Genomic DNA, 22,542 nt, shown 5'->3' with positions numbered 1-22,542 from the left:
CCGCAGTATCACTATCAGACTCAGTAAGAGGCTGGCTATTTTGGAAAGCAAAAACAACCAAATCACAGCAAAAAGTGTTAGTTATGACTTCAACTTCTGGGTTCAGACTGCATTCTACAATAACCCCGCACCACAAATTCAGCCTTCCAGAAAGTTGCAATGTTCAGCGGTTCGTATCTGCCCAGACACTGCACTGTCTTAAGTGGCTCCTCCACAGATCAACTTGCCTGTCAACCTTCATCACTGCTGCACCACAGAAGATCAGGAACTGCAATTGTGGACTTTCAGAGTTGTGAGCACCTGAAACATTAATTATGACTGGAAACATCTAAAGGTTTCTAATGACTAATTTCCCCTGCTTTCAGATGCTTCCTGAGATGCATTCAAATGTGAGGCACAGCTCCATCTTTACTATGGGGCCTAGACATAACACTTTTGGTTCCTCCACATCAGGGCAAGTATGCTGCTCAGCCTTAGAACGTGCGCTTACCCAAGACTGTCTCTCATATTAAATAGATGATTTGCATCATCTTTTTATTGGCTGAGAGGATTGATGGTCCTGATGCTGCACAGTACCCAAAGATAAAAACAGTGCTCAGTGTCAAAAATGGAGCCAAATGCTAAAGATCTGACTTTGCTTTAGAATCACTGGGATGCCTTTCCAAAGGCAGTCTGAGTTCATGGAACCCTGCAGAGGCACTACTGGGTGTAAGTGGATCATAAGAATTCAAGACTACATGTCTTTGAAAGAAAATACCTTGGTGCATAGAACCAGTTGGGCCGGTGCCAGAATTCTGCAGGAGCACAAAACACGACCCATGAAGGAATGTTAGAAGTCACACCTCTTAGGCTCAAACTCTGCACGCTTGCATATGATAGACTAGGGATCGACATCAGGACAGGAAGGGGTTTGAGAGTTTGGAATGGGCAGAGAGAATGAGCGGTCTTGATAAGTAGAGAGCCTTTGAGGTGACTAGAGAAAGAGGGCAGGAGGAAAACATCAGCAGGGAGGAGAGGTAGTATTTGGAAGAAGGCAAGAGAAGAAAAGGGTCTGGAGCATAGGAAAGGTTGTGATTTGGTGAAGGAATGAACTGTAAGAGAGCTGAAGCAGGCAGAGGAAATGAGATGGTTGGGAGAACTGAGGGGGAAGAAGAAGAAGAGGCAGAATTGGAGTATATCCTGGGACTAGGAAGGAGGGGAGGAACAACCAGGAAATGAGGACGACAGTAAAACCCAACAGTTAGGCAGTGATGCACCACAGAGATTGATGAGACACCCCCATACAGAGGCCAAGAGGGAGAGCTATGCACCTGAGGATGTGGGCAGAGTGAGCCCGCCAGAATTGGTGAGTGTCCAACACCAGAGGTTGGGGAGGGGAGCTGGACCCCTTGGATTGGGTCGAGTTCCACCTCAGAGGTTGTGGAAAAGAGGGATACCCCATAAGGATCAGGGAGTCTTCCACTGTATGGGTTTCAGAATCTGTGACATCATAGGTTGCTGGAAATGTACTCCTCAGAGGTTTGTGAGCAAGGGGATGCCCCTGGGATAGGGGAATGGTCTGCCCTAGTGGATGCAAGAGACCTCTCAGAGCTGGGTGAGTTTCACCCCATAGGGGGGAGATATGCCTAGGATCTGGGACAGTTATAACTTAGAGGTTAAGGGAGAGAGTTGCCTCTGGTATTGGGGTGAAAGACTTGGGGGTGTGGCTAGGAATTAAAAGGATGCAAGGAGTCAAAAAGACATTCAATTAGGGCAGAGTTTAGAGAAGTGGAGACAGAGATGTATGGTCTAGTGGGTGCAGAAGGAGGTAAGAGAGAATTGCTGAGGTAAGAGAGAATCGCTGAGGTTAAACATGTGGAAGGCCGTCGGCTGGAGTCTCAAGAGCGATCAGCGGGTCTCAGTAGTAGAGAAGACAGCTCATTCCTTCAGCATCCCAGAAGACAAAAGTGGTTCAGACTATCCAGGGTAGCCATTTTCGGGGGAGGCCTGTGGACCTCTCTCATATGGGTCTTTAGAGGGACTATCGGGAACCAGTACAAAGAGTCGAAAGACAGCCATAACCCGTGGATTGCTGCACTGAGGGACCTGGAGATTTAAACTATTGAGAGAGTGAACTACTTGTGTCAACACTAGGAGGGGCCATCTGGACATTTGTTTGATCTGCCTAAGGAGAATACATCCTGCTTTATATTTAGGCTGAATTCTTTTGTCTTTACTAATAGAAATAAAACCTCTTTAAATTCCATTCTGCATCCCAGTGTCTCATTGATGCCCACTCATCTGTCTGACAGTACTCCACCCCAGGTTCACAGGTTAAGAATATAGTCTCTTGGTTTATATTGGGAGAATGAACAATGAGGGGCTAACTGTGCTCCCAATCACATGATTGCATTCTTCTAAACCTCTGATGGTTTCCCAATCACTGAGGAACTATCACATTAAATGTCAGGCTCCAATTCAAAAACTATTCACAAAAGGGTCATATCTGGTTTTGACAACTCTAGTCCTCACTCTTGCTTTGCGTATCCTCTTGCTCTTACAAAACAATATCCGCCTCCTGGACTCTTGTACTGACGTGTCCCTGGAGTGACGTTCCCAGGGCACGGCTGACTATACTGACCCGCTAGAATCAAACACTGCCGGCCACCAGCCAGTGGGGCCAACCCAGGCAGCTTTAAGAGAACATTCACACAGAGGGAGACTGCCTTGGGACCTCCTAACCCTGAGAGATGTAACTTGTGTCCTTGATGGTGTATCAGTTGAGGGCTGATCGGAAGGAAGTCTGGTAAATCAGGTCAGGGTTTATCACAACCTCTTCTCATAGTCATGTGCCACCTCTGCCCAGACCTGCTACACCAACTGAGTTGGACTGGTTGGAATATTTACCTTCACTAACCCAGTTAATGTGTTTTTTAACAAAGTAATGATTTGGGACCCAAAAATACTGAGCACACTGACAACAGCAGCAATGAATAAGACTTCATTTATGCTCAAAACAACATTTTGGAAGAGTACAGCGTAATCGGTCAGTGAGCGGATTGTATAGTTTACACCTTTTTGGACTTGGGGGGGGGGGGGGGGGGGGGGGGGGGAGGGTTTGTGTGTTCTGGTGTAAGGTGGTACACTAATAAAGATAGTATGTACTCTGGTAGCGTGTGGGCGGGGTATGTGGTTCTAGCAGACTTGTGGTTTCCACTTGGATTTTAGATCAGGGGGACCACCTTGAATAGATAAGGGTGTGTTCTCCGCTAGTGCCCTTCCACAGGGTCTGGCGAGATTCCAACTCGGAGTGAGCCCACACTTGCCATGGTGCTTTGTTTTTCCTCTAGTTTAGAGATATCTGGTGGTTAAGTGGTGGCAGAGCTCCAACTGGAGTAGTTAGATGATTCCACGGTGATAGGGATGTGGTGAGCAGGTGAAATGTCATTTTGTCATGTTTAGACATGAGTCAGAGTCCTTTCCTGGCATGGTTGTAGGGAATTAGGAGAGAGCTCCGCCCAGTAGGATGTTTATTTTTTTTCAGTAAATGTGAGCCTCTTCTCTCAGGGAAGTAGTAGTAAGAAAGGCCCTGCATTTCGGGGAACATGTGGGGTAGCTTAGGTTTTTCTATCCCGATGCAGAGTGTTTGGGTATTAGGCTGGTTCCTGCTGAGGTACCATATTCAGAGGCTGTTTGGTTGAGCCAAACCTTTTCTTGTGGTGTCTTCACACCTGATTATAATGAATGTTGAATTATATTGGTCTTATCCCCCAAGTTGTGGACTCCATGGGTTTGAGTCTGGCTGGCCACCAGACAAGGATTGGAATTTGTTTTCTCCCTTTTAGGAGGGCATGGTGGTAATCTGCCTGTAGTTGATGTTATCCACCCTCATGTGTGAATGTCTGAGTGAGTCCATGTACGGGATGTGCCTTTGGTCTGTGTGTGTTGTGGAAGAGAGGGAGGTGTGTTGTATCTAATCTGAATTAGTGTAGTTCATGAGGCGTGTGGTAGTGCTAGTCACTGCTACTCCTTGCCTGCTGCTGGTAGAATGTTAGTGCATGTGGATGAATGATGGCTCTGAGAATGTTGAGTGAATGTGATGTATATTATGTCCCATGAATGTTAGTTAGTCTAGAGCTGTGCGTGCTTGAGGATGGACCAGTGAGTGTCTCCCTGAACGTGTCTGTAAGAGTAACTGTAACCCTGGATCTACAAGCAATAGGGGCACTTAAGTGTACCTGCGGACCCTGTGTGCTGAGTAATTTTTATGTCTTCCTGCGGTATAATAGAATCCAGACCTTTAGTTCCTTTATTATGGAAGTGACCATAGAGGCTTTTTAAAGCAGGATCTGTGAAACAAAATAAGCCAAGGCAGAGTTCCAACCAAAGGACCATCCATCATTGTAGCGCCAGCAAAGAAGACGACAATTATTCTTAGTCGGGATCACCAGACCAAGAGAGCAAAATAATAAACTATTGGAATCAAAGTCTGCTGAAACATCTCTTCAAGCATAAAACTCCACAGCTCTTCTGGTGCTTTCGCAGGACCTGATGGGTCTCGATCGAGCCCTTGGCCAGATACATGCAGGATGATGAAAAGGGAGGACATTCTGGAGGTCATGCAAGAGGGAAGGATAGTACCTAATCAAGTGATGAGCCCCTCTGCTGATCTAGCTGACCTGTCCATCCAGGATATTGCTAAGGCCTCACTCGGGCATATTCCTGATAAAAAACGTAGGTGCTCTTGTTGACTGGATCTGCTCTTCTCAGGTCCTTAACAGACTAAGGGCCTGATTCACAGAGGTGTTTTATATTGGAGAAAGCCCATAGGAAAACGCTCTGTGAATCAGGTCCTTAATGTCCCAGATAATGAAGAAATGGACTGACCACTTCAAATCCCTTGCAGTGGATAAGAGAAGGCATTTGCAACTGCAACAACCCAGAGGCCGATCTTGTAAATATCAACGCAGGGTTTAACTCTGATTGGCTCTGGCGGTACCAAAGGCTGCTATTCCGTTTGTGGCAAGGCAGTTGTGGTAGAGGTGGAAGGTAGTCCTTAGCCACAGTGGGGAACCCAGCCGTCTCTTGACTGGAATTCTCAATATCTTTCCAACTTCCCTCCCTCTAAAGAGCATATTGTAGGAGGTGTCAACAGAGAGCATGCCCAGAATCGGGAGAAAATCACAAGTGGTGCATGGGTGCTCATCATCAAACTATAACCGTTAAGATTCCAGGCAATTCTACCTAATATGCCAACCAAGCTGGCCAGACTTCACGTCGAGCCAGATTTGAACCAGAGACTAATATTCTTCATGTCACATATTTCATAGAGCCAGTCCCATGCACATAAACAGGATAGGGGGTGTTTTTGAAGGTTTTTTTTTTAGTTGACAAAAAGAACAAAAGGATATCGTCAGACCCAATTTGGATTTCAAGCTTACATAAAAATTGGTCAAAGAAATATTCAGGGTGCTGGTAGTCCACAAACAAAATTGTCTCAACTTTCAAAAGGTAGACTGGCTGGCAGCCATCTGTCTCCGGGATGCCTATTTTCACACATTGATCATAGAAAGCGTCAAGAGCTTTAGGTTTCATGCCACAAAGAGCTGCTGATCACTACAAGGTTATGTATTTCTGCCAAAAAATGTGCTCCCCAAATATTCTCCAAGTACCTGACTGTAATGGCAGTAGTTCTGAGTAAGAAGAACATCTTTGTCTATCCGTACTTAGCTCAATGTCAGTTGTGTTGTACTGTGCTCAGCTGTCTGTTATGGCTTCACAGTGTTGTTTCCTTGTGTGCAATGGCAATCGAAGGTATCAGACGGACTGGAGTCTGGTGCTTGGATGAATGATGCTGTAGACTTAGGAACACATTGCCACTGTGTAGGGACTAATCATAGGGGTGCTGTGAACTCATGCAGCTTGTTGGTGTGGCTGTTTTGTTCTGAGGTTCGTGCGGGTGATACCACTTCAACACAGTCCCGAGTGCTGAGGGCTGGAGATGGGTAGATTTAGTGCACCTGGAAGGTGTGCATGGGACAAGTGATGCCGCAGCTATGCTGTGTACATGATGCTGCATATTAGTGCTATGCATTTCAGACTGTCTAGCTCCTGCAGAGAGTAAGGGTCAATTGGCGATTACCTAACATTGGACGGCTGTAAGTGATTGTGGAAATGGGTGCAGTTTGCATTGGGGTGTAAACGTAGAGGCAGTGTAGCTGCATAGGGAAGCATATATTATAGAACTACTGCATGCACAGGTCGTTGTGTTGTGTTGGAGTCAAATTGCACAGGATCTGAATGTGCTGGCAGAGTTTTAACTGCACCGCTCTTGTTAGTCATCAGGATGTAGTGTCACAGAGTGTGTGTGTGGGTATATGTGTCGGAAGACGTCTATCCCTTGTAGCGCTAAGGGCGAGCATGTTTTTCCTGATCTCCATAAGGAATTATTGTATGCTCCGCCCACTCCTGCAATTAAGTGTTAATCTCAGAGCAGTAAACCTTCCAGGATCAGAACATTTAATGGTAGACGTAACCCCTGGAGTGTCCTAGGACACATCTGCGCTCTAAAATTGTTTTCTCACTTTGCAACAACTCGTGTGTATGTATATGAACTTGTTAGAGATTTTCCCACAGCCCCGTGGTGAGGAATATCAAACAATCTAACGTAAAGGCAAGACAGGATTTCCAATCGGGAGATGGACCAAACTCTTTAAAGTGGTAGTTATGAGTTATGGCAAAACAGTCAGGCATCCATAATTTGTGGGAGTAGGAAGGTTGGTAGCGAATTACAGTGATTTCCAGTAGTGACTGTCATGGAATACACTACACTGGTATACTGAAAAATATACTCTTTATTATAAAATCCCAGGTAGGATATCTATAAGGTCAAATAAGTACTTTGGGTTAAACTTAACCAATAGTGCCACAGTGTATACATAAAAACAGGAAAGGGCCGTAGGAGACCCTAAACAATCCTAAACTAGATGTAGGCCCACTTCCTGATGGTAGACACAATTATATATAAAGCTAAGGGGTGGATAAATGAAGAACGCTAGACAACAGTAAAAAAGCATTCACGTAGTCCTAATCTGGACCCAAAATACCAGCACATGAATAGTCAAAGCATTCGCCACACCTAGTACATAGTAGAATTAAATATAGAAACATATACCATATGCAACATATAGAAACTTGGGGTGAGAAAAAGAGTTGAAACTTTGCGAACAATGCTCAGAGGGCCACCAAACGTTTGAGCACATGCAGGTTTGCAGTGACAGATCTGGTCTCTGCACTCCATAAAATCATTCATTACAAAATAACCAACCAGTATTCCATTTAACACTAAGGGTTTCTATAGGCAAGGGTGCTATATAGTGACTTAAAAATGCATAGAAAATCATTCACCTCCTAAAATGACAGACTTTGGTGAAAATATGTTAGTGTTCAGGTGAGTACATCCAAGTGTCCCTTTTTTTCTAGTGAAGTAGTTGTAGAAACTTTTCACATAGGATGGAATGGGACAGAGTCCATAGACAGAACCACAGTTCTGGGAAAAGATCAGCTAAGTCTCGGTTCTACCTGACCGGTGCAGAAAGGGTAGCAACCATCCCCAGAGGACACCACAGGAGACCCCTTTGACGAGTTCCCCTTCCTGGTTCGAGACCCAGAAATCCCAGGAATGAAGGAAGCAAAGTATGATTCGGGCCAATTTAATTTAATGGTGAACAGTGGAAAAGGAAATTGGCAGAACTCCACTCCAACCAGACCCTGGGGACCCCTGCAGGGAAATCTGAAGAATAATCCCCCAGCCCGTGCCCCACGATGAAGTACTCATGGACATGGTTCTAAGGACTTGGCTCAGGAACTGTGAAACAACAAAAGAGCAAATGCTTCTTCAGCAGGGTGAGTTACAGGATCTTGGACTAAAAATAATCCAGACGACCTAAAGGAAGAGGCATCTGCCTTCCCAGGCGGGTGACCTACCATCTAGGAGTGAAAGTAACGACAGAGAAGACATGAGGAAGACTGAACAACTCGCCCATGCCAATCTGGTTAGGTTGAAGGGCAAAACAGTCCCAGCACGTGACATTCAGCCCATCCAGCGAGGAGAACCAGAAGGACATCCAGCAGCCAAAAAGGAACACCGGAGCAAATGACACAGGGCTCCACCAATATAGCCGAATCTGATCCTAAAATTCAACAGGCCAGCATTGTGGATAAATTGGCCGAATCCCTGCAAATTTAAGGAATGCCCAGGGTCTTCCCTAGATATACACATTCCCTCATGAGCTGTCCTACACAAGCCTTCCAGTCTCACAAAATGGAACACACAAGCGGTTTCAGCCAATTGGGCTGGCCCCAAAACCTGCCAAGACACTTGGGGCCATCCATACAGTTTGTGTATTGAGCTGTCCCAGGCAAGGGGCCAGTCTAAACCGGTAACAACCACTACTGAGAGTGTAGGTCTGGACTCAGTGAGCCTATGTGTGCATAACGGCCATTGCAGGCCTGCCTTGTGATTTCTCTGAACAAAAGGTTGCCCAGAAACCAAAATGGCAGAGAGTAAGACTTAAATAAATGCATTACTTTTGCGAAAGAAAACGTCGGCAGCACCACGGGTAAAGTCCAAACATTTCAACTGCTACCAGCTTACTCCCTAGAAACATTGCGGGTGATCTAATCACCCGAGAGCCAAAATGCTGTGCTTTAAAAGCACCCTTGTCTTATTTGTGCTACTATAGGACAATATGATCACTCTTAAAATGTCTATTTCTGGTTTGTTTAGTTAAAGATGCAATTGTTCTCTTAATGGAGAACCTATCCAGCATGTGTTAAATGTTTACAAGTTGGGGACTCTTTTCGAATTACCACAGTTAAATCGAGGATTCCTCCATAACTCTTTTAGCTTGGTATGCACACGCCGAAAAACATTACATGATGTCCGAAAAGATTTACGTACAGTCCAATTAACATTAATTGTCCAATATAAATGACATTACTTACATCATTGAAGAGTGTGCCTTTCATCTCTTCGTGAGGGAATGGAAAGAAAAAGGTCATTTTTTTATTGCGGGTCCAAAGGAGAATTTTAATCGGAGAACATGTTGAACTTCTTGCTTTTGAAATACCAGCAGAAAATGCAATCCTTTTATGCCCTTTGACAAATGACGGATTTCTGTAAATAAGATTGAAAGTAGTGGCAATAGGGGACTGGACATCAGTGTAAAAGATACGCTGGCCCCCTCCTTGCATACACTGCTGACGTTAATATATCACCGGTGTTTTGAGCGCATTTCACAGTAAAGACCTGTCACTGTAAAATGCTAAAAAAAAAAATACAAAAAATCTATCCCTCACTGCACCCCTCAGAAATGTAAGTGGCACAGCAAGGGTTCATACCCCCTGTGCATTGCAGGATCAGGAAGGACCCTGCCATGCAATGCTCATCACCCCGTGCTTGTTCCAAACATGCACAGGGAATTGCCTTTGTTTTTTTTGTTGTTGCGCATTTGAGAGCACTTCCTGTTTTAGAATACAATATGTGCACCAAAATGCGCAGAAATCCACTCGGATTTGTTTGTGTGCATGTGAATCTGCTGATTGACAATAGGGCACATCTTTTTTGGGCACAAATAATGATAATGAGATACCTCAAAAAAAGGTTTTGAGAGTTGGCCCATTGCGTTTGCGGTATTGATTTGCCAATCAATGCCCTCATTGAGGCTGTACCTGTATCTATGCACTTAGTTGGTATACCATTGTGGTTCCCCTAATGTCAATAGGACAGAATTGCATCTCCTGGCCAGACATGGCCTGAATCGTCATGGCATCAGTCATAAACACACTGCTGTGACAGATTGTAATGACCATGACTTGACTTGGCGTTTGGCATCAGCCTAAAACTGCCAGGCGTCGGCAAGAAAACGACCTTTATCTTTGCCTTAGCCTGAGACAACCTTGGCACCAGCCTTACACTGATATCAGCACAGACCTGGATCTGCCAGAACCTTGACTGGCACTGTGCTCCTGTCGTTCCTCGGCACTGCCCTGTCATTGGATTGGCTTCCACGTAAACCTAGATCTGAAGCACTTTAAAGTGGGCGTTTGTAAATATTGGAATATTTTGTATAATCACACACCTATCGCCCTTAATAATTCTATATTTTTGGACGTTAAGTCTGAGAAGGCGGGAAGTGAACGGAATGTTGTTTTGGAGGTTTAAAATGCACAAGGAGGGCAACCGACAGCAATGTATTAAAAAGCATTTAGCCCTGTTTCCAAGCCTTCAGGGAATTGAGGAAGAAATGCCATTTTGGGCAGAGGCTAGTGGAAACGAAATGTATCGTGCGCAATGCCTGTGCACATTTGCTGTACCGGTTCATGCGTTTGGATTTGTCTCATCTTCTTGTGTTTTCTTTCAGTAGCAATCACCGCCTTGAGGGGACCCTTCCCACCACTCAAGACGCCTTCAATTCAATTCAAGCCAAGTCCAGCTGCGTAGTGATTTTACTGTATGCTTTGCTTGGAGAGTCGTTGTTTCGGTTTTTATTGTTTAATTCCCCTCACCCCTGGTTTTTTCGGTTTATTCACGGTTTACATCTACCAGCAGTTTTAATCTGTGTTCCCCAATTATGTGCTTTGAGCTCAGTAGAACCAGTGTTAAAAGGAGTGTAGTTGGTAAAAACGAACAACATGGAGTCATGTAACAATTCTTTGCCGACTATCCTATGAAACATTGAACAGTAGAGCAATGATTGCAAAGTCATTTCGAAATGTTTTTATTGACTTGTGTGATGCACTTCCATTTTGTAACCCCAATGTCTGATTTTCACATTCTTGTCTCACCAGTGGAAAGTCTGAGGAGCAGAAGGACATCGGCCAGCTCTGTGAGCGAGCTCGAAGACTTCTCTGAACTGCAGCCTTCTAGGTGCGTCACCTGCAGCCCGCGACAGCCCTGTTTAATGCATTTTTGACAAAAGGTGTACATGTGCCCTGCATTGTCATCTCAATGACAATGCGAGGGTGTTCTGCTTGATAGTACTAAATTGCAGCCCAAACTATTTCCATCAACAAGTCTAAACGTGTAAACATAAGGTAATGTTCTAAGCAGTACATAACGGGTGAATATAAAAAAAAGACACCCAAATGGGGCAAACCATGACCATTTCATCTGTCAAATATTCTACAGGATTTTCCTTAGTCCCACAGTAAGAGCCTGAATGTATAGAGGCCACAGTAGTTCAGTATACAACAGACGTTTATGAATGTTGTGCAGTTGCATCTCTGCCGTCAACAGTGCCATGTTCTCCCATTGGACTGTCCTGTTGCCAACTGCGGCTTTTGTTAATCGCCATAGATTTCTTTCTTGCAGTGCTGAAGTTTGGGATATTTCTAATGTCCAAGAGGTAACTGGAGCATCTTTGTACAGCACAGTTCTGTCTCTAAGAAATGTGAAGCTTGGGAGCAGGCATGGCCTCATTGGGGAGTTAAGGCCCCTCTTCAACCCTCCAGTTTAGGGAATTGTACAACCATATGCTATGCGTTTAATCTTCATGTTTGTTTTATTCGGCCTCCTCCTGCACTCTTCTTACTCGCGCTTATGTCGGACGAGGGTTTAAGAAATGTGGTTCCCATTTCTTTGAACCTGACCCCTACAAATGATATTGGTGCCTGTGCGGCCAATACCCTTCAACCATGAGCCAGTGTGGGCAATTAACAATCGACTTTACTGGTAGATGGAAGTCATTGGAAATTACCCTCCGCTGGTGTTCCGACGCATACATGTGGGGAAGAGGAAGGGAATTTAGTCAGGTTTAAGAAAATGCCTGTGTCTTAGACTGATTCCACCTCATGGTGTTACCCGCAAGGGCCTCTACTGGCCCTTCACCAGGGCTAGTCCTAAGGTGACCAAGAGGACCTTGTGCCAGGCCTAACCCTGAGGTGCAATTCTTTCATTGGGCTTGAATCCAAGGTACCACTTCACTGTTTCTTCACCAGGGGCTTCCCTGTGATACATATCCACTAGTCACTTTGGTCTCCATTACGGCATATGCTACCATGGTGTTCGCGGAGCTTTTTCCTACAGGAGGTCAGAATCACACCAGATATAAAAGTGGCACACTCTGTGTCAAGGAAGAAATGGGTGGCATGGTGCATTTCCATGCTATTAAAAGTGCTCCAAGCATGAGCTATGGTCATCAGAGGCTATGACATCCTAAAGATGTTGCTTCAGCACTGCTGAAGATACTTGAGGTTCTGGCGATGGTGAAATATGTTGATACACAGGTCTGTGTCTAGAGCTTGGATTCCTCATTCACTCCTTTGCAGGGCAGGCTTTTGGAAGGGACTTCTACAAGACAAGTAAAATGAGGAAGACCTGCTGTGAGAATGTTTTTCTTCTCCTATGGGGATCTCGCTAGAAGGTTTACCTATTCCTGTTATAGATGTGAAGTCCTTGAAAGAAATTGACACACAACATGGACCCTTCAACACTTAATCTAATTTAATACCCCTCTTTTGTCCACATGGATTTCTTATTCACCAACAACCAATTAGTACTTGTCATTGGCAAGTGAATTTTTTGAGCTCTTGTCATGTCCTTCACTCCACAACATTCCTGTTAAAATTACTACCACTGCACACACACTAAAATTAGCATTGCCACATTCACATTAAAATTGTCTCCAATGCATACATATCACGATCCCTAACACCAACGGCCTCATGCCACTCAACCCTTGCAATGTATGCCATTGCCTCTACCACATTGAACCTACCATGGGTGTAATTTTAGGGGGGTGGGCAGGGGTGTTTGCCCCCCCCCCCCCAACTTTCATGGCACACCATTTTGTCCCCATTCATTTAGCTGGGGCGCCTTTTCTTCAGATGTCATGTCCCCCCCAACATTTTCAGCAAAGTAGTTACTCCACTGGAACCTTCCATTACTACATATAACACAACATTCATGTTACCAATGCTGTTACATTCATATCACAAGCACTATTGCCGCATTTACATTAGTCACTACCACCAACTTCAGGTTGGCTCTAGTGCCACATTAAATTGCCAACATACTCATATCACCCTGTTTTATCCCTAACCCACTGTCACTTATTTCTCCATCCTCACTTGTGGATGTGGTGCCTCAGCTGTGCCACGACTGACCTCTTTTGCACTGGATGCAAATGGCCCTCAAAGCCAAAAGGCCCCTTGACCATCACATAGTTCTGTCACACACAGTTTATCCTTAAACAGACCTGCCTCTGTCACCAGCGGTACCCTGTGAATGGTTTCCTACAGCCATTATGCCTTCCCTGTTCACGCGACTTACACAAATTGAGAGACAAGCTGATACCCTGAGCGCATGGCCAGGAAACTCATATTGTCACCCCTGACGTGCCTATTGATGGGGGTGTAAACTTAGTCAAGGATACACAGCTGTTTGGGATCTTGCACGCAAGGACAGACCTAGGCCATCTATTCTGAACCAAAGCCAGTCAGCCTACCAAGAAGTGTCCTATGCTTCCAAGGACGTTCTCTAAGCCTTCTGACTGTGGGACAGCATTAATGTGTACATCCACTGGTAGGCCTCGCTATGACGTGGTGTGCATTTTGTATGCATGTAACATGTGCAAGGTTTTGCAGTGTTTGTAACAATATATTATGCCTGTGTTGCCATGCAATCTTTGCATCTAATTAATGGGTTCCTTCCTCATACGGATTCCTCATCTTTGATACCTCCCAGCAGAGTTCCACTTTGTAAATCTTTCCATCGCCCGGGGGCATGGGCTCACTCACGTTTGCTCAGCCTGACACCTACACGCTCCCTGATATTACGTCCGGGCTAGTATATATTGATGTGCAGAGGATTGCAGGTCATGTCAGTCGATGCAGCCCAGGGCTCTTTGTGAACAGGAGGCATAGTTGTTCACCTTCCTCCACAGTGAGAAAGGTGACTTGTTTGGCGTACCGTAGAATGGTGTCTTGTCCATAAGGACAAGCAGAACAAGAAATGCCACATGAGGCCTCATTCACCTGGCAGATCTTCTAAACGCCATTCTTCTTCCATTTCGAGGAAAATGAGCCACCATTCCGAGTCTCTTTTGAAAGAGCAGTCACCTCAGGTGCCTTACCCTACCCAGTCCTCTACTGCAGAGGAATGGGAGTTCTTCTGGCTAAAGGTGCTTGACATCTTTGCAAGGTACCGACGGCTCCAGCCTTGCACCGGCAGGGACACTGCAAAGTCATGAAGTCCAATAAGAACCCGTCTCGGAATCGCACTGCTCTGTCTTTGGATGTTGGTCCTCCGACCTCGACATTCCCTTCATGGCGCCACCAATGCTAACTGACGGTGGAGTTCCTTGGGAGTATGCTCTGCTCCCTAGGGGTGTATTCATGTCTCGGATGGAAGACATTGATAATGAAGAGGGGTACCCCATTCCTTTGGATTTGAAACCTTACACCCTAGGAAAGTTAGGGACTTTCCAAGAGGATTTTTTGGGAGAGGAAGGTGACTACTTCGGGTAAGCTTCAGGCAGCTAATGTGGTTGATACCCGGGGTTATCGCCCAAAGGTGCAGTATGAGCTAACAGATATTCTGGATGAGGCCTCGAAGAAAGTGTAGGTTTGGGCAGTTCTCTCGTGAGTTGGATGACTATGGTTACTAGTGTTCATGGAGGTGGCCATCTTTGAGTGGTTTTTAGTTACCCAGGCATGCATTAAGGAAGCCCGTCTAGGGGCTTTGGGAGAAAAGGCAGGTCCTGTTTTGGGATTTCTGGGGCAAGATCATGGACTTTTTGAGGGAGTTGGAAGATTAGGAACTGGGATCATGACATAAAGGAACCTTACTGCCATACAACCAAGCACTAGTAGCACCGGTTCTTGAGCTATGGTTCAAGCCATCCTCGGCCCAAATGTAGTCCGGGATCTGGCCAAAAAGAACATGCCAGCACCTTCAGACACGTTGATCTTGTCTGCCCATGCATCACCTGAAAGCTTAGTTGACCAGGCTGCAACAGCAAGCCTGAAGACATGTTCCCCTCTTTACCCTCAGATAGGGAGAACATGGGACTAGATGCCTGGGGAAGAAACGTTTTTGGTTCAGTAAGCCTTGGTCTGAGATGTATCACCCCCTCCTATGCCTTGGACACATTTTCATTTGGGCTCTGGTCCGCTATTTAGGAGGCAGCTGAAACATCCCTGTGGGTGACATGACGGATCGTTTTGAGGCCCCGTTGAAGGATGGCAAGGAGATTTCCTGCCAGTTCTTCCAATGGGGCCAGGACACTGCTGACTTTGTGGCCCGAACTATGACCACCAAAACAGTACGGAGGAGATACTTTTGGCTGAGAAAGTCCGTTTTGCCCTGGATATCCAGGTGAAATTTCTGGACATGCCGTTTTTTGACGGCAACAAACGGTTTGGTACGAAGGCTAATGAATCCCTCCAAATTTTGCAGCCTTCTAAAGAGATTGCTAAATCTGTGGGCCTGGCAGTCAAACAGCAACAACCTGCTACCACCACAGGCAAGAGTTTATAGCCCTCCACCTCTTACACCCTCATCAGAGGTCATCCCCTGTGTGCCGGCTCTGCCTATATCTGGAATGTCAATAGGCATACCAACTGCAATTCTCCTGGCCCCTCTGCATACACCCCCATTTCAGTGCCACTGACTCGGGTTGCACCAATATCCACCCGCAGCCTCCCCCCAGTCTTCAACTCCCCTATAAAAATGCCTCCCATTTGGATTCTCCCGTCTCTGTGGGCACTGATGCTGAAGGAGAGGAGAGCAAGGAAGGAGTATCCTTCAGTAAGGGTGTTTTATGTTGGTCTTGCAGGTCTCGCTTTTCCCTCAGACAGAAGATAACTAGCCCAATAACTCATCAGAACTTCAGGAGGAGATAGAGTAGCTTCTCTGCCTCCAGTCAATCAAACTATTCCCCATATCCGATAGATGGAGTTTTTTTTCCATCTGCTCTTTTATGGTTACGGAGGAGGCCTGTGAGAGGGAGGTGTGGCCGTCCATTCTGAACTACTCATCTCATTCACTACTACCGGTGAAGAAATTGAAGATGGCTACTCCTGCTCAGATTTTGGCCTCTCTCAAAGGGGGGAGAGACTGTGGCCGTAAATCTACAGGGTGCCTACCTACATATACCCATCTGGGCTGTTTACTGCAGATTCATGCAGTTACCAGTCTTACCAAAGGGGATAGCAGCAGTTATGGCAGCCAAGCAACAGAGGAGCATCCACATCTTTCACATATTTTTTTGACTGGTTGGTAATGGAAGTTACTCCAGAGAAAGCCCTACTCTGTCTGTCTGTGAATTAAGCAAGTCTTAACTGACCGCTCCAAGCCAACCCAGTTAATTGACCTCGTCTGCGACATCAGGAATGGGGGGGGGGGTGCATTTCACCCTTGGTTGAGGATGCAAGCTATTTAGGACTTCTACCTCAAATATGTTCCCCAGGAGGACGTCTGCATGGCAGGTACCTGGACTACACTGCATGCTTTTTACAAGCAGTGTGCTATGGATGGTAATGCAAGGTCTGATGTAGCTTCGGGCATGCTGTCCTGCAAAACTGTTTTGGTCAGTAATGGGTTCCATCCTCCTGTTTAGTTGGGTGCTTTGCAAGCTCCCATAAGTATGGAGGAGCAGGCACATGGCGTAGAAGTATAAGGTGCTTGCCGTAGTAACTAATTTCCTCCTAGCCCTAGTTCCTTTTCTTTCATGTTACCCGGCCGCCTTCCCTGCTAGAAAGATGTTAGTCTTCACTGGCAGCTCAAAGGACTAAAGGGTGGGGCTGGGAGCATGTGGTTCCAGACGAGGGAGTCGGAAGGCATAATATATGCCAACTATGCTGATGATACTCAGTGTCTTATTCCTCTCTCAGGCAATCATACTCAGGATTCTGTGACTATTGATACCTCCTATAATTGCATCCATACCTGGATGTTGTGCAACGGGTTGGCTCTCAATAACGCCAAAATTATGGTTGTCGGCATTGCTCCTAAACTACGAAAGCTGGACACTGCTTACTTTTCTTTTCAAATTGCTGACTGTACTTTGGTGACTCTCGACAAAGTAAAGACCTTGGGAGTAGTGCTTGACGAAGAGCTTACCATGAAAGCCCACATCAGTAGCCTCGTCTCAAGCACCTGCTACTATATCAAACTCCTAGCCCAGATCAGACCATTTCTTGACTCATCCAACTATGCCACCTTGTTGCGCACGATTATTGGCTCTCACCTTCTCGTAGGGCATAGGGAAAGGTGAACTAAACTGCGGGTGGTCAAGGGGTTGCAAAAACCTGATCACTTGTCTGTCAGTTGCTACGAGGTCCCTACACTGGCTGCCCTTTGGAAAGCGGATTAACTTTAGGACCCTGTTTATTACCCACTCCTGTTTTTACAGTAAAAGTCATCTCCACCTTTCCAATCAGCCCTCGTGGTTCCTGGCTAGGAGGGTCCTGAGATCAAACAATTCCTGCCTGCTGTGATCCCCCAAGGCAAAGCTGGCTCTAGTGTCAGAGGGGTGTTTCTCTGTGGCGGTGCCACACTTGTGGAATGCCCTGCCTCTGGACCTCAGACCTTGCTCCTCTCTTACAGTCTTCAAGCACAGACTGAAGACCATTCTGTTTGAATAATTGGGTCTTTCTGTCCCTGATGACTGTTTTCAGCTGCCTGACTTGCTTATTGTTTTTTGTTTTTGTCTTCTGTCCTAGCGCCTCTATGCCTATGGGTTTTGTCCTTGCACGTTATAAATAAATACATTAAAGGGGCATATCCACATCACATAATACTATTTTTCTATCTTAATGCTGCTGTGCAAAATGTTCTGGTCCCGTCCATATTCCTGACAACATACCAGAAGTGTGAATGAGTACCATGGACTAGGAGTACAGTAACTTGTACTTTGCTCACCATAGTGACTACTGTACTCCTCTACAGGCCACATTCTTATCATTAAGCTCCGCTTTGGCAGATGGAAAATTACTTGTGGGTCAACATGCTGGGGGCTGTCCTTGTTTGGTGGCACTATGTGTCTGCGTTCTGGCTAAATTTTATTACAATTGAGTCTTTAGATAGCGCAAAAGGCTTTGGTCCTATCTTGACGATTATCCCATTCGCTTTTTCATCCCATCCATCTTCCCAATTAGACGCATTCTGGCAACAGAGTAAATTTTTTTCCAATCTGCCACGCATCTCTACTTTAGCAAAAGAAAGCTTTCTCTCCACCCGCTATACCACTAACCCTCCTGCTTTTTTTCCCAAAGCACAAAGAGGGCATGCTAATGTCCAACTCCTAGCTATGAAAAGACTCAGTAACCTAACCTATTTATTTTATTGCTTAAATATCTACATGGCCTGGATGCAGCCTATGGATGATATTTGCTTTCTGCTTAGTTATAAGACTTCCATGTGAAGATCTGTTAATGGTGTCTTCATCAAGAAAGTTTTGTCTAAAGATTCCACCAGGAATTTCAACTTTGCTAGATTTATTTCCACCTCTACTACCGAACCCCAAAGCTGGGATAACCCATTGTGGGAATCTAACGTAGTCTTGAGCACAATTCCCTGTCCTATTTGTTCAGAGACATACTCTCCCAGAACGGGAGGGGGCACCAATTTACCCCTGCTCTCAAACGCTGAACATGGCAGTTTGGTGCCAAAAGGCTTAGTCTATGGCCAGGTGGGCTCTCACAACGGAACATTTACTTTTTGTGGGCTTTTTGCAAGGCCTCTTCACTCTGAAGCAATACGAGATTTTTTAGCGGCACTTTAGAAAGATTAACCCTCTCATCTGCCATTTTGATATCTTGCTATCTTTTATTTATCACATGGCAACTATGATTAGCAATTAGTAACTTAAGGGGGGCGTTGGGGGTCGCAGCCACCATTTACCAATCAACAGACCAGCACAAATACGAGTGAGGGGATAACCTTCCAGAGTTATCCTGCTAAAAATGGGGATCAACACCCAACGGGGAGGAGTGAGGAGCTGTCCCTCCCTCCCCATCTGCCGGTAGCGGGTATTGGGAATCACCCAGCAACAGTGAGCTTGTACAGGAGATGCGTGGACACATAATAGGTGGACCTCTGTAGGCAGAGCAACACCAGTGGCAGTCTGTGTAGGGGAGTCTAAGAAACCCGCCATCTAAAACCTGCGGCTCTCCAGATGTTTTAGACTTCAACTCCTATGATCCCTCACCCTTGGATGTGTGGGCCAGGACAGGTGGAATTTGTAGTCCAAAACATCTGGAGAGCCAAAGGTTGCAGACCTCTGCCATAAATAGGCAAATAGGAACCATAGGACGGCAGCCCTTGGTAAAGGTACCTCCTTAAAATGATCAGTAAGCGTTAAATACTGGAGTAGACTCGCCACCTGACCCGTCTAGAAGAATCTGGAAGCACAACGCATGCGCCCCCAGGGCAAATAGTCGGAGTATAGACTGTTGCAGCTACTAACTAACCTTTTTATCACAGCCACTAGAACCGACAGAAGAATCCAAGTACCTTTAGCGGGCGCCCTAACAACAAAACGTCATCAGTGGCGGAAAGGTGCATATAATACACCACACCGCAGGCCAGGCCTGGCTATCCACACACATCAGTTTACAGCAAGGACTATGAAAGAATTTGGGCATGCTGTTCACATAATTATCTGCCTACTCACACCAGACTACGCCTCAACAGCCTTGACCGCAGAATACAGTGCAGACCTATGATAAATTCAGCCACGCTGAACACATAGTGAGTCTCTAGCACTGACAACACCCCTACCCCTCTCAGCACCCATTCATTTGTCTGACCACATTGGTTGCTACTGTACCGGAGCCTGGACAGGCCAGCTAAGCCTTTTTTGGCCAAATACAGACACACACCCTATTTGCACTCCATGACCTACAACACTCTGGACTTTGGTCCTCCAAGGGCTTTCCCACTAACAGCACATTGTGACTATAATAATGGTAAAAGGGCACTATACAAATGACAAGTACAATACAATACACCGTCCCTCGCATTTTTCTCAAGATGGTAGTACAGCTCATTGTTGGCCAAATCAAGTTGTGGTACTGCCTTATTGGATCTAGTGCTGCCTTCCCAGAAGCAGTGGATAATTCCTTACCTTTGCCCTTAATCACAAAACTTTGTCCCTTGATTCCAGAAGAGTTGGCTTATATTCATAACGGGAATTTGATTTCTTTCAAGCTACCACGAAGCTTGTACAAGAGCAAGTGGCTCAGCTTTGATCAAGTCAATCGAGGAGGGGTCCTTGATAATGTTTGAATGTTTCAAATCTGGCCAAGACAGTTATTGCAATGGAGACTTATATTTCTTGCTTGGGGACATGAAAGTATTTTTAAGAAGCAATATTTGCCTTCGTAAAATAATGTTGTGAAGCATTACCTTAATAGTCTTCACTTGTTTCTTTCTATGATGAACCCCCCATTAAGTTTGTATCTGAGTAGTTGTCTTTATGTTTAAGCACGTATGTTATTTGAGAACATTGGCAGTTTGCAAGTAATGACAAGGTGTGCAGGTGTCCTTGTGTGGTTGCAGACCCTCAACACAGCCTGCATCACCTGCTTTGAAAATCTTTCTGAATGGAGTTTGCACTTCAGTCTCTGAATAGCAGTCCTTTAATATATTGAGACTGAAGGAATAGGACCAGACCTTGAAGGCAATGGTGGCCTGTATCTTGAAGAGTGGCAAACTATACTCAAGTAAAGGATACTTTGTTCCATGCTTGGCTGGGGTGTCTTTCTGTTCAAGGAAGATTTTATGCTTTCTTCCCACTCAGAGCATTCCACCAGGAGAGGCTTAATTTTCTGAGTAACAAATTTAGGCAGAATCTCCTGTTTCCAGACCTGAAAGGATCACTATTGTGAAGCGAACTTTCATTCTGCAGCTACCTATTTCCACCCAGCACTGCGAGCAGCGGGAGGCTCTTGCTGAGTGGAACTGATTTCCTGGTGGAGGCGGTGCTAGCCCTGGTCCCGTGACGGATCACGTGACCACTCGCAGGCTTATACTGCCGGGACCGTTGCCCGAGTGGCGAGTGTTTCCGGACCTGAAAGGATCACTATTGTGAAGCGAAATTTCATTCTGCAGCTACCTAGTTCCACCCAGGACTGCGAGCAGCGGGAGGCTCTTGCTGAGTGGAATTGATTTCCTGGTGGAGGCGGTGCTAGCCCTGGTCCCGTGACGGATCACGTGACCACTCGCAGGCTTATACTGCCGGGACCGTCACCCTCGCGGCGTTAAGCCTGGCGGAGACAAGTCCCATCGGCTGTTGTGCGGCTGTTTGGCGCTGGGGCGCCCCAAGGTATTTTCTTTGATATTATTACTATTACTGCCTACAGTTGTTCTATTGTGTTCGTGGTCAAAAGCCTCAGTACTCACGCAGAGCGGACGCGCTGATGTGCGAGCGATCAACTGCAGTCTACTGAGGCTAGGAGGCTAAGGAGGTATGGATTTGCAAACGGACCCCCTGCTTCCCAGACCTGAAATCACTATTTAAAACTTTCCTCTCTTCACCCCCAAGTAAAAAGTCCACCTGGCAGGATTTTAAGGAGCAAATATCTCAGCCTTGAGAAGCAGAAAGAGTTGCGTAAAATCTACACGGCAAGAAAAAACCGTGGAATTAATGCTGCCTCTACTCAATTGGGAAAAACGACATCTTTATGCTCTTTGGCACCTTCCACCCAAATGACTTCCAGCCCCATTGAAAACCTCCTTGAAAACGTGACCGTTCAGGTCGGGAGTGCTCAGAATGTTCAGAAAGCGTCAAATGACTTTTCTTACGGTATCTTGGAGGGCGTAATGAGTGAAAACTCGGAGGAGGATTCTACGAACATTTCCGGTGAAACATAGTATTTGACTCCAGGCTCTCCTCACTCCGAGCTTGCTGCCCCCAATTTTCACAGTTCCCCTCCCCCCTATTCGTCTCCGAACATACCTGGAGGCCAATCTGCTGTGGCCCCAAGTGGGGAGGGTCATCGCTCTCAAATGGACCCAATGCTGGTGGTTGGGAGCCCGTCGCTCAGTACGAGCCCACCGCTGTTGGCTGTTGCCGTCCCGCGGGCCTCCGCCGCAGCGAGTGAGAGTGAGCCTAGCGGAGTCGGAGGACCCCACACGGCTCACCTCAGCTTGCGGGCGGCCACACCAATAGCGGGTGTTGTCTGTGGCTCCCATGTGCCTCTCTCTCCATCGGTGAGGATGACAGGGCCTCCTGCCTCTCACTGATGATCCTGACCATCAAAGTCGCCAGGTCCTTATACAGGCGGAAGTCTTTGTTCCCCAGGCTCAATCTGAGTCAGTCTCTGGCGATGTAGACGCGGAGCTCCTCTCTGCCACCACCTCGCGGCAAAGCCAAGCATCAAGACAACCAGGCGCTTTGGCTTCTGTGACCATCTGTTCTGACGAAAAATGGGTCTACGGTCGTAGCCCCTGGATGGACTAACTCTGGGAAATAGACCAAACGCCGTACCCACTGAGCTCATTGCCCAGAAGAGACATCGCAATGGCTCTACTGAAAAAAAGAGCACTATTAAGAA

General features: G+C 46.1%; 1 protein-coding gene across 1 annotated transcript in view; it reads left to right on the top strand.

Moving 5' to 3' along the window:
• Window positions 1-22,542, top strand: part of CCDC61 (coiled-coil domain containing 61) — a 434,011-nt gene that overhangs the window by 319,126 nt on the left and 92,343 nt on the right. Inside the window, exon 11 of the mRNA XM_069644625.1 lies at window positions 10,831-10,909. Coding sequence (XP_069500726.1) covers window positions 10,831-10,909 — 79 coding nt within the window. The remainder of the gene's footprint in view (window positions 1-10,830; window positions 10,910-22,542) is intronic.

The sequence above is a fragment of the Ambystoma mexicanum genome, chromosome 2p, assembly GCF_040938575.1.
Source record: "Ambystoma mexicanum isolate Mex_15411 chromosome 2p, UKY_AmexF1_1, whole genome shotgun sequence".
Classification (NCBI taxonomy): domain Eukaryota; kingdom Metazoa; phylum Chordata; class Amphibia; order Caudata; family Ambystomatidae; genus Ambystoma; species Ambystoma mexicanum.
Note: the sequence above shows the minus strand (reverse complement) of the source record. Positions and strands in the feature narration are given on the sequence as shown.